This window comes from Chenopodium quinoa, unplaced genomic scaffold, assembly GCF_001683475.1.
Source record: "Chenopodium quinoa cultivar QQ74 unplaced genomic scaffold, ASM168347v1, whole genome shotgun sequence".
In the NCBI taxonomy this organism is placed as follows: Eukaryota; Viridiplantae; Streptophyta; class Magnoliopsida; order Caryophyllales; family Amaranthaceae; genus Chenopodium; species Chenopodium quinoa.
In genome coordinates this window covers 351031-363868 of record NW_018742271.1, presented here as the reverse complement: position 1 = coordinate 363868, position 12838 = coordinate 351031, and the positions used below count along the sequence as shown (strand labels likewise).

The 12838-nt window shown below is 39.8% G+C and overlaps 1 protein-coding gene across 1 annotated transcript; it reads right to left on the bottom strand.

Annotated features, from left to right (window-relative positions):
* Positions 1–734: 734 nt before the first annotated feature.
* Positions 735–1445, bottom strand: LOC110684209. The gene has a single exon (XM_021860629.1). It carries the CDS (start codon positions 1443–1445, stop codon positions 735–737), a length of 711 nt encoding a protein of 236 aa, XP_021716321.1.
* Positions 1446–12838: the final 11393 nt, after the last annotated feature.

Here is a 12838-nt window from a genome sequence, read left to right as displayed (position 1 = left end):
CTTTTATTCCCACATTGTGCAAATAAAGTGAACATCACAACTCCCTCACCTCACCAACTAATAGCTCCCCCAAGCCAAGCTTGGGACTAGTAACCAATGGGGCTCATATAGTCTTGTAATGTGGCTAAATAATCAATAAAAGGGCACAAGAAACAACATGGGTAGCAAGAAGGGGATAAATGTATCTAATATCGTCTAAAAGCTACCTAAGAGAACAAATGCCTTCGTCCTTCTCAATGTGCATAATATTGATCCATACAAACATTACTAATAGTTGCAAATCAATACTTAAAATCCTTGACATACCAGGAACTATCACACAATTCCTAATCAAATCAACTAGCCAAGCACTATATTCACAAACGGTTGGTAAAATTGACGCATGTTTAGGCATCCAAACAATTAAACTTCAAATTATGATCAACAAATTCATAAAGCTCATTATCATATACCAAGAATCAAAACGATATTTTCCAAGTATGGGACATAGGGAAGCATGATTTACAATTCATTGGAATGTATTTTTGGATTTTTTTTTTATTTTTCAATTTTTTTTGTATTTTTTCATATAGGAAAGAAATAAAAACTACACTAGAAAGAAATAAAAACTATACTAGAAAGCGATAAATAGAGAAAAGAGAGAAAGAGTTACCATATGTACAAGATATCTCCCCCCCCCCCTCAAGCCAAATCAAGCAATGCCCTCATTGACTTGGGGCTGTAGCTAGGAGAAGCTACTCCTCATCATCATTCTCATCCATCCTTTGATATCCTCCTCCATAGCTCAAGTCGGCGCCTCCATGGCTCGTACCAGCATCACCATAGCCTGAACCACCTGCAAAGTAGTTAGGGTATACTTTTCCCCCCATCCCGCCAAAAGGAGCATCGACCCCATAACCATGGACTGAAGAGTAGTCCACATAAGTACCATAGGCTCCGGGGGTCGAATAACCTCCTGGGGGGTATTGGAACCAATCGAGAACTAGTGTCTCGGGGGGAATAGCCCTTTGGCGTGCATAATCGTCATACATGGGGTATAAACCCCTCCCGAGGTTCCTCTCTACATGGCCAACCCTCCTATCTAGAGTACCTACTCTAGAGTCTAGGTTTTGCACCATCCCCTCCACTCTCCCTTGCCCTCTCTCAATCCGGTCAAGTTGGCTCCTAAAAGCCGGAAAGTCATATGGGGCATGGGGGTCTATGTTGTAATCAACGGAGGAGGTGGGGATGTCATATGTGTAGGGTTGGGGTGGTGGATGGTATTGGGGTGAAGGGTGGGGTGGTGGTGAATGGTGAGGCTCTTGGGCCTCGCCTTGACCGTCTAACTCAAAGGTGTAGGAAGGCTTTTCCTTCTCAAATTTGGTCAAGGCAGGGTTAGGTAGCTTAAAAGCTTGATCTCTCCTTCCTGACTCCCGGTGGACTATCCACCATGTCTCACCTCCCATGGGTTGCACCCAGTTAAGGCCTCCTAAGTAGGCTAGGTCCATAAGGGTAGAACCCTCCACTTTCCTATGGCCGGTCGGGGTCCATCCTAGGTGCTTTACCGCTATATGGGTAACCAACCCCCCAAAATAGATAGGCGCCCTAAACCTACCCCCTCGGCCGCATTGGTCGCCCTTTGGAAATGTTAGGCTATCCTATGCGGTATGTTCAGTTTTTCAGCATTAGGGATCATATAGGAGGCCAACAACTCAAGCTCATCCCTCCTAACGTTTGCCGGTTCATGCCTCCCAAAGATTGTGAGGCCGGCAAACCTTTGTCAAAAATTTGGGACGGGATGTTGGATCCACGTCCCCTTGGCATGTTGGAGGTTGAGTAAACCCTCCCCGGCGAGTCTTTTATAGACCACGACAATGTGGTCTTGGAGGGTTCAATGGGTTTATCCAATTTAAGCTCAAACAATTTTCCAAATTCTTTTAAAGTTAAATGCACATCATTGTTTAGCAATCGGAATTGAACATGAGTAATTAAAGCATTAGTTTTAATAACATTGAAACTAGAAACAAATTCTAAAGTCAAATAATCATAAGTGTCATAATGCATTTGAAAAAATCCACTCATTCCAATACCCTTGAACAATTTTTCTACCGGTTTATCAAGCCCTAATCTAGACAAGTAGGATGGTGAACAAAGCATGTAGAGATTACCTGCCTCTCAATGAGGTTAAGCATCCTAGTGCGTTGCTCGGTCGAGGTAATGACTACTTCGTTCCATCCCGGAATTTGAAGCTCCGGGTCAACCATCGGTTGTTGTTGCCTCGAACTCTCACCCCTTTGTTGTCTTGATCTTTTGGAAGCCATTTTATGTATGAATGGTAGGATTTGAAGCTTTATCTCTCTAAGGGTTTTGAGAAATCTTGAGAGAAAGTGGTAGAGATTTAGTGGGGATTGTAGAGGAAGGTGTAAGGATGAAGAATATGTAAAAATTATGGAGTTTTGATGGATGAATTTGAGGAGATCTTGGAAGGAAAGTGAGTTTGAAGGTGTAAAAATGGAGGTTTTAGAGAGAGAAAGTGTGAATGAAGAAGAAGAAGTAAGAAGGAGAAAGAAAAGAAAGGAGGAGAAGAGGAAATAAAGGCTCGGCCAAAAATAGGCGCGCCCGATCGGGCGAGATTTAGGTTTCCAGATTTATGAAGTGCGCGCCCGATCGGGAGACCTCCGCCCAATGGGGCGCAAACTCGAAGGATTTTTCGCCCCCTTTGTTCGTCCGATCGGGCGAGCTTCGCCCGAAAAATCTTTTTCCTTCACTCGATTTCTCCAAATATCCGCCCGATCGGGCGAATTTCCCTTGATTTTTCTTCCTTACTTGCTCGCCTGATCGGGCGTGCCTCGCCTGATCAGTGAAATTAAGCTCCGACAAATCTCAATTTGCGCGCCCGATTGGGACCCCTTCCCCGATCGGCATATTTTCGCTCGATTTCGACCCTTATGTGCACGCTCGATCGGGCGAGGCTCGCTCGATCGGGCCCGTACCCAAATCGGAATGCTTTTTTTCTTATAACTTTTCCTCTTTAAATTCCTTACTTTATGATCTAATACCTATACAAAAACATTTATGAAAGGTAAAATTGCACTCTCCTCATCTCCCCTAAAAAAATAAAAATAAAAATAAAAAAAAAGGAAAAACTAGTCTAGAAAGCAAGAAATATGGGTTGCCTTCCGCAAAGTGGGCGCTGGTTTATGTAGGTCCCGCACGACCCTCTTACCACATTGAAGCTCAAGATGAACCGGAACCGCTTAGGTGAAGTAGTTCAAATGCACCAATCGTAGCCCCCTCATGGTATAGCTTGATTCTTTGGTCATTAACCTTGAACTCGTTACCATGCTCATCGAATAACTCTACGAAACCAAATTTGTTGGCCCTTTTGACAGTAAAAGGACCCGACCACCTTGACTTCAACTTTCCTAGGAATAGTTTAAGTCTAGAGTTGAACAACAACACTTTATCACCTTCTTTCTTTGAACTCTCTCGGAAGGATCATCTTGTCGTGCCATCTCTTTGTCTTCTCCTTGTAGACACGAGCACTATCATAGGCCGTCAACCTAAACTCATCAAGTTGGTTAAGTTGAAGTAACCTCTTTTCTCCCGCTAATTTGGCATCCAAATTGAGCTCCTTAATAGCCCAATATGCCTTGTAATCTAATTCCACCAGAAGATGACATGCTTTGCCGTACACGAGTCTATATGGAGTAGTACCTATTGGAGTCTTAAACGCAGTTCTGTATGCCCAAAGGGTGTCATCCAACTTATCGCTCCAATCATTCCTTGATTTTGCTACCACCTTCTCTAGAATGGCCTTGATCTCACGGTTGGAAACTTCAACTTGGCCACTTGTTTGGGGGTGGTAGGCTAAACCTGTCCTATGGTAAACACCATACTTTTTGAGGAGGGTGTCTAACTTCCGCTTATGAAAGTGAGATCCTCCGTCACTGATTATAGCTCTAGGCACTCCAACTCTTGGAAAGATCGTCTTCTTGAAAAGTCTGTGGACCACCTTGGCATCATTAGTAGGAGTGGCAATGGCCTTGACCCACTTGGATACATAGTCAACGACGACAAGTATATAGCGGTTCCTGTTTGAAGAAGGGAACAGTCCCATGTAATCAACACCCCAAACATAAAAAATTTCAACTTCTAAGATTCCAGTTTGAGGCATCTCATGCCGCCGCAAAATGTTGCCAGTCCTCTGGCAAGAGTCACAAGCCTGCACAAAAGTGTTAGCATCCTTAAACACAGTAGGCCAATAGAAACCTGACTCATTAATCTTGGCCACCGTTTTGGTGGGGACATGATGTCCTCCATATGGTGAGGTGTGGCAACTAGTAAGCACACCGTGAACTTCCCATTCGGGAACAAACCTGCAAAATAATCCATCTGCACACTCACGAAACAAATAAGGATCATCCCAAAAATAATGTTTAACATCAGAAAGAAATTTCTTTTTCTGTTGGTAGGACAAGTCAGGAGGTAGAGTACCACCCACTAAATAATTAGCAAGATCATCATACCAAGGGTGTTGCTCTACAACTGCATACATGTTGTCATCAGGGAAAGAATCATCTATAGGAAGAGAATCCTTACCCTCATCATACCTGATACGTGACAAGTGGTCTGCCACTACGTTCTCTGCTCCTTTTTTTATCTTTTATCTCAATATTGAAATCTTGGAGCAAAAGAACCCAACGGAGTAGCCTAGGCTTTGATTCCGCCTTGGCTATTAAGTACTTCAGAGCTACATGGTCAGTAAAAACAATGACTTTAGAACCAACAAGATATGATCTAAATTTTTCTAAAGCATAAATAACAACAAGAAACTCCTTCTCCGTGGTGGCATAGTTGACTTGGGCTTCATCCAAAGTTTTACTTGCATAATAAATAGCATGCAAAACTTTGTTCTTTCTCTGTCCAAGCACGACTCCTAGTGCAAACTCACTTGCATCACACATGATCTCGAAGGGTAGATTCCAATCGGGAGCACATATGATGGGTGTCGATATCAAAGCCTGCTTTATCCTGTTAAAAGCCTCAAGACACTCGTCAGTAAAAATAAAAGGGGCATCCTTGAGTAAAAGCTGATTTAGTGGTTTAGCAGTTTTAGAAAAATCTTTGATAAAGCGATGATAAAACCCCGCATGACCTAAGAAACTTCTAACTCCCTTAACATTAATTGGGGGAGGTAATTGCTCAATCACTGAAATCTTAGCTTTATCTACTTGTATGCCCTTATCTGATACAATGTGACCTAGAACTACTCCTTCTGTCACCATAAAGTGACATTTCTCCCAGTTTAGCACTAAATTGCATTCTTCACATCGTTTCAAAATTTTAGCGAGATTTATTAAACATGCATCAAATGAAGAACCATATACGCTAAAATCATCCATAAAGACTTCCATGATAGACTCTATGAAATCAGAAAAAATGCTCATCATGCAACGTTGAAAGGTAGCGGGGGCATTACATAAACCAAAGGGCATCCTACAATATGCAAAATTACCATAAGGGCATGTAAATGTAGTCTTTTCCTAATCTTCAGGTGAATTGGAATTTGGAAAAATCCCGAATACTCATCCAAATAGCAAAAGAACTTATGGTTAGCTAACCTCTCAAGCATTTGATCTATAAAGGGGAGGGGTAAGTGGTCCTTTTTAGTGGCGATGTTTAGTCTAAGATAATCAATGCACATACGCCACCCTGTAACAGTTTTAGTGGGAATCAATTTATTTTTCTCATTTGTAATCACAGTCATCCCACCTTTTTTAGGCACCACCTGCACAGGACTTACCCACTTGGAGTCAGAAATAGGATAGATAATACCTGCATCAAGTAATTTCATAACCTCTTTCTTGAATACTTCTTGCATATTAGGATTCAACCTTCTATGGGGTTGAATGCAGGGCTTATAGTTATCCTGTAAATGTATCCTGTGCATACAAAAATCAGGGCTAATACCTTTAAGATCATCTATACTGTACCCAATTGCTCTTTTATGCGTTTGAAGAAACTCTAGGAGTTGGGAAGTTTGTAGGTCATCAAGTGTAGTACTGATGATCACACGGTATAGTTCCTGCTCATTAAGAAAAATATATTTTAAATGAGAAGGGAGAGGTTTTAGTTCAGGTTTCTTAACCTCTGCAGGTTTTGATTCCTGAACTAAATTTACTACCTTCATTGTCTCCTTGGGGTCTAACTCTTTTAGGGAAAGAGCTTTTTCAACAACATGTTCTTCATTACCCAAGATGCTTGCATTATCTGCAGATAAATTTCCACAAAGAATTTCCTCCAAGGGATCCCTTGCAAGAACATGTGGTAAGCTATCATCATAAATATCATTCATTATATCAATTACATCAATAAAACAACAATTTTCCTCTAACATAGGTCCTTTCAAAACTTTCCCTAAATTAAAAGTAACATTATCATCACCAACAGAAAGGGTTAGTTTACCATTTTTGACATCAATAATGGCTCCTGCAGTATGGAGGAAAGGCCTACCTAATATAATGGGAATTTGTGTATCCGTAGCCATGCCTAAAACAACAAAGTCAACAGGGATAACAAATTTACCAACTCTGACAGGGACATCCTCTAAAATACCTAAAGGGTACTTAACAGAATGATCTTCCATTTGCAAAGTTATATTAGTAACTTTTAAATCACCTATATTAAGTTTAGCACAAACAGACGATGGCATAACACTGACATTGACACCCAAATCACACAAAGCTTTATCAATAAAAAAATTCCTATATGACAAGGGATAGAAAAACTACCGGGATCCTTTAATTTAGGAGGGGATTTATTTTGCAATAAGGCACAACATTCCTCTGTAAAAGCTACAGTTTCTACCTCATTAAAGGCCCTTTTCCTAGTCAGAATGTCTTTCATAAATTTAGCATATGTAGGAACCTGAGTGATTAAATCAGTGAAAGGAACTTTTACCTGCAAGTTTTTCACAACCTCCAAGAACTTACCAAATTGTTTATCAAACTTACTCTTCAATTGTCTGTTAGGGAACGGTAGTTTGATAACTGAGCTCTGCACATCTCCTCCCTTATCCTGAGATTTACCCTGCAAAGAAACATTAGAAGGGTTAGTATCTTTTGGTAGCCCTGCAGGGTTAGCAGGATTAGCGTTTTGGTATAGAGGAATCTGGATCAAGAACAGGTCCATCTTCCTTTGGCATAGGAGGTCCATCATAATGTGAACCACTCCTTAGAGTGATTGCATTGGCATGATCTGTAGGATGGATTGGTTGTGATGGTAGAGCTCCCTGCTGACGGGTTTATAGGGTAGATGAAAGTTGTGCAATTTGATTATCCATGATTTTATTATGAGCTAAAATTGAATCAATTTGCGCATCCATACTCTCCATATGCATTTTCATGTTGGTAAGCATTGCTCTAATTTCTGTCATAGCAGGGTCAAAAGATGATGAGGGTTGTGCTTGGTTTTTCTGGCCATAATTAGGATGGTAATATTTCTGGTGTGGTGGAGGTTGTTGTTGTGGTTGTTGTGAAGGTGGAGGGTTTTGTACATTGGTACTATGGTAAGAAAGATATGGATGGTTCCGAAGACCAGGATTATAAGAGTTTGAGTATGGGTTATTTTGCCTATAGGTTTGAAAGGCATTAACTTGCTCCATGGAACTCCTACAATCTTGCTCCCAATGCCCTACAATTCTACAATTTTCACAAAAATCTTCATTGTTAGCAACAGCAGAAACATTAGCTACAGAGTTAGGAGTAGAAGTAAGATTATCTAGTTTCTTACAAATAGATGTTAACTGAGCTTGCAAAAAGGATACGGAATCAACATTGTGTTTACCTATATTTGCAAACCCTCTCGGATTCCCATATTGGGAATTGTGTATTGCCATATCTTCGATAACCTGTCCTGCATCGTCCACATTTAGATTCATGAATCTCCCACTAGCTGTAGAATCTAGAACTGATCTAGATGAATTTCCAAGTCCATTGTAAAAAGCTTGGATCAATTGCCATTGTGCCAAATTGTGGTGGGGGAATTCTCTCTGTAGATCCTTGAACCTCTCCCAAGCCTCATGTAAAGTTTCATCGGCCTCTTCGGCGAAGTTCTGAATAGCATTCCTTAGTATAGTTGTTCTCTCTGTAGGGTAATATTTATTATAAAAATTCAAGGCAAGAGTTTCCCAGTCAGTAATACCAAGTGTAGTTCTATACAAACCATTAAACCACAATTTAGCTTTTCCACATAATGAAAAGGGAAAAAGAATCTCCCTGATTTGGTCTTGCGTGACCCTGGCTTGTCTAATGGTGTTGCAATATTGGCAGAAATCTGCAATTTGAAGATTAGGATCTTCACCCTTAGCTCCACTAAATTACTTCCTCTTTATCATGGTGATAAATTGGGGTTTGATTTCAAATTGCACTCCATCAAGGGCCGGAGTGGGAGTAAGGTGTGGAAAATCTGTGAGCTTTGGCTGCGAGTAGTTACTAAGCTTCTTTGGTACCGCCATCTCTGATTCTGGATCTGAAGGAATTTCTGAGTCACTAGAATCAGTTGGAGGGTCTCTTCGATTATTGTCTTCCTCAGAACCCACCAGGATTTGTCTATAAAGATTCTTTTGCCTATGAAACGAGCGCTCGATCTCAGGATCGAATGGAATGTAACCTGATCTAGAACACCTAGGCATAAACAAAGAACTAAAAGACAAATATGAGAATTGCCTCAAAGAACTAATGTTCTCTGAGACAAGAGGGGATAATCTAGACTACAAAAAATAATCAGAAAATAAAAATAAAACTGTTTCCCCGGCAACGGCGCCAAAATTTGACAGGCTCAAGTTGTATCACCTAATCAAAATTATTATCTAAGTCCTCTAACTAAAGTAGATAGGGAAGTCGGGTCGAATACACAGGGAAATAAGTCTTTTTATTCCTAATTAATTAATATAATCTAAATTATCAAGTAGCAAATTGTTGTAATTAAAATACTATACTACGAAGAATATGAGTAGGGAGAATAAAAAAGGAGAAATCAAATATTAAAAGGCTTAGGGCATAGGTTCACCAATAAACAATATTTCGGGGTAAAACATAACAACAAATCATCAATGCATCAATAAATCAGATTATAAAGGGCTTTCGCTACGTATTTCAATCACAGAGTTAATTTACCGGCATTAAATCTCATCTCTCGAATCTCGACTTAACCATTTATAAATTAGTCCGCCTATTGAAATTAAGCCTAAACATCAATTCTCATCTCTCGAATCTCGAATCAATATTGCTAAACTCATACAATTAAATCTGGCTAAACCTAATTGCATAGCATTAAATCAATCAATAGGAAAATAATTAAGCATTGACAATCAACAATCATAAAATACCCCTTCATATTATTTATTGGATCCCCACAAACCCTAGAAATAAAACTACTCACGCATAATTATATCTAAACTAATCAAAGCAATAAAATAAGACATGATGAAAGAATTAAAGAAAATAACTGAAATTAATAGAGAAGAAAATCGTTACCAAAAGTAATCTGAATTAAGGAGTTGAGTTAAGAACAAAGTTGAGAGAATTTTAGAGAGAGAAAATATTCTAAGCAGAGAGAGAAAGTCTAAAAGAGAAGGTAAACAACAATTCCATACTAAAATCGTACTTAAACATCTCTAAAAAACAATCCTAATTAGAATTAACAACTCAGCAATCAGATGCCTCAAAAACACGCGCTCAATCGGGCGAAGGGCCGCCCGATCGGGCCTGCCTTTTTCATCGTATTCCTCCTGGACAGCTTCGCCCGATCGAGCTGACGCTCACCCGATCGGGCGCGCCTTTCCTGACTACGTGCCCGCCTGATCGGGCGTAAGCTTGCCCAATCGAGCCCGATCTCTTCCTCGAGGCTTGGACTTCGATTGGGCTTGATTCTTCGGCCAATCCGGATTTCCTCTTCGGGTCTTGAATACTCGGTCCAAATGCCCCGGTATCACACACCGAGCCCTTAATCACCGGCTCTAACCGATCCTGGGCTTCAAAGATGGTCGTGTCCTCCTAATGTCTATAGTTGCTCCATGAAAAACTCGGAAAACGCTTCAAATGTGCAATATCCTACAAAAACTCAAGCAAAACTACAAAAACACTAGAAAACACTAATTATTAATAAAAGTGGCTCTAAAGAGCCAAAAACACTACTAATTATGACCAAGGGACGGGGGTAAAACACTATATAAATTGGACACATCACTTTCTCCAAAATTCACTAATCTCAAAAAGAGGATTATAATTTTTTGGATTATAATCCGTTACATTCCCATTTACATTCACAAAGAATTTCCCACCCTCCCCCTACACCTCACGATGTAGGGGCAGCCACACCCGTCGCTCATCTTTCGGGCGCTGGGCCGAGGCAAGCCACCCCAGCCTCGGTTTCTGCTCTACCTGCTGGTTTTCCAGCGCCCGTTGCGCTGGGTCGGTACTCCAGCCACCAGCAACTGGCAGCCCCCCTCTCTTAACGATGTCACTCTCATCCTCCCTATTCACCGTAACCTTCCCCATGCCCTCACACACCGCTAATACAGCCTAGCAGCCTACCATATCTCCCTTTCATGCATCACCACCACTTGACCAAACCACACACCTCCCCCAACCTATTCCAAACTCCCATAGTATGATTACAAGAGCTAAAACACTACTATAATTTGGTCAAATTACGACCGTCATTAAAATGGTCGCAAAATATATGCGGTCGTTTTTAAGGCGGACGCAGATTTGCGACCGATTTTAAGGTGGTCGCAGATTTGCGACCGTTTTTAGGCTATTTAACAGTCGCAAAGGTATTTAAAAATTTCTTAAAAATAATATACATGTTAAAAATAATTCTAAATAAAAAAAAATTTATAGCGACCTGCGACTATCACGACCGTTATAGAAACGGTCGGTCGCTACAGGGTTAATATATTTTTTTCTTAAAAAATGGTATAAAAGGAGTACTAAACTAACCCTAGCCCAAAACCGCCGCTCCATATATATCTCCTCTCTCTTTTCTCTCTCTTCTTTTTCCTTTTCCTTTTCCCTCTCGTTCTCTTTCCTCTCTTCCCTGATCTGCTCCTCCTCTCTCCTTTCTCTCTCTTCTTTTTCCTTTCTCCCCTTCCATCTCTTTCTTCTCTATCCTTTTTCTTCTGTTTCCTTTCTTTTTGTATTTTCCTTCTTCTTTTTCTCTTTCTTCTCACGTCCCTGCTAACGTCTCCATTTTTGTACGCATCTCACGCCCAACCATTTTCGTTCTCTTTATCTTCTTCATTCTTTCCGGATCTGGAGTTTGGTGTTCGGATTTTTTTCAACAAACAAATTATAGTGTTCAAATTTCTTCAACAAACGAGTTATGGTTTTTCATGGTCAAATTCGACCATAAAAATACCAGATCTGGAGTTTTTGTGGTCGAATTCGACCATATGATCCATTAAAGGAAAAAATATTTAAAAAGGTATGTTGATTTTCAGAAAATTTTGTGTGTTGGTTATTTTCAATTTCTATGGCTTTGTTTCGTTCTTTGTTTGAATTTTTTTGTCGAATTTAGGTTCGAATTTGTGGTTTAATTGTCGAATTTAGGTTCGAATTTGTGGGTTTAATTGTCAAATTTAAGTTCGAATTTTCTAATTTAGGTTCCAATTTGTGGGTTTAATTGTCAAAATTAGGTTTGATTTATGAGCGTTTTATTTTGTTTTTGTTTGATTTTTTTGTCGAATTTGTGGGTTTAATTGTTGTGGGTTTATTTTATTTTTTTGGGTATAATTGTTGCAGGTTTTTTTTTGTTTAATTTCTTGTGCATTTTATTTGTGGGTTAAATAGTTTTGATAAATTGATGTTGTTTTTTTTTTGTTTAATTTTTGTTCGAAATTATGTGGGTTGTTTTTTTGGTTTAATCGATTGTTTTTGTGGGTTAAATTTCTAGCTGTTTTTTTTAATGTTTTTCTGGATTAAGGGTGGGTGAGTGGTGGTGGATATTGGTGGTTGAAGGTGGGCAAAGGTGATGGTGGTTAGAGGGCGGCGGCGGCTAGTGGTTGCTTAGGGTGGGTGGTGGTGGTTTGGGTGGGATCTGCTTTGGGTGGATCTGGGTTAAGGGTGGGTGGGTCTTTTTCTTTTCTTTTTTTAAAAATACTTTTAGCGACCACTTATGACGGTCGCTAATTTCAAGATTTGCGACCGTTTCATAAGGCGGTCGCAATTTTTAATATTTAGGGTGTATTTTAAAACGGTCGTTAAAAATCTACGACCGTTAAACGGTCGTAATATATTTTATTTGCGACCAAGAGAATAACGACCACCATGTTACGACCGTTGACGGTCGCAATTATGTTTTGCGACCGTTTTCATTATTTTCAGCGACCGTTTGCGGCGGTCGCAATTTGGCCGATTTTTAGTAGTGAAATGGCATCTAAGCTTACTAAATATTTTCACAATTTAAAAACCATGATTATACATAACATTTCTCCTATACTCAAGGACCCTATTAGTGCTATTCAAGACATGACTTGGAAAAATGCGTTGTTAGATGAATATAATGCTCTTATTGATAATGATACATGGGAATTGGTTGCAAGGCCATCGGATGTTAATGTTATCAGGTCAATGTGGATTTTTATCATAAGAAAAAAAAAATCTGATGGTTCATTTGAGAGGCATAAAGCAAGGCTTGTAGGTGATCCGAAAACACAGAGGCATGTTATTGATTGTGATGAGACTTTTAGTCCGATTGTCAAATCGACAACTATTCGTACTGTTATAAGCATTTCTCTTTCAAAATCATGGTCTATTCATCAATTAGATGTCAAAAACGCTTTCTTGCATGGATA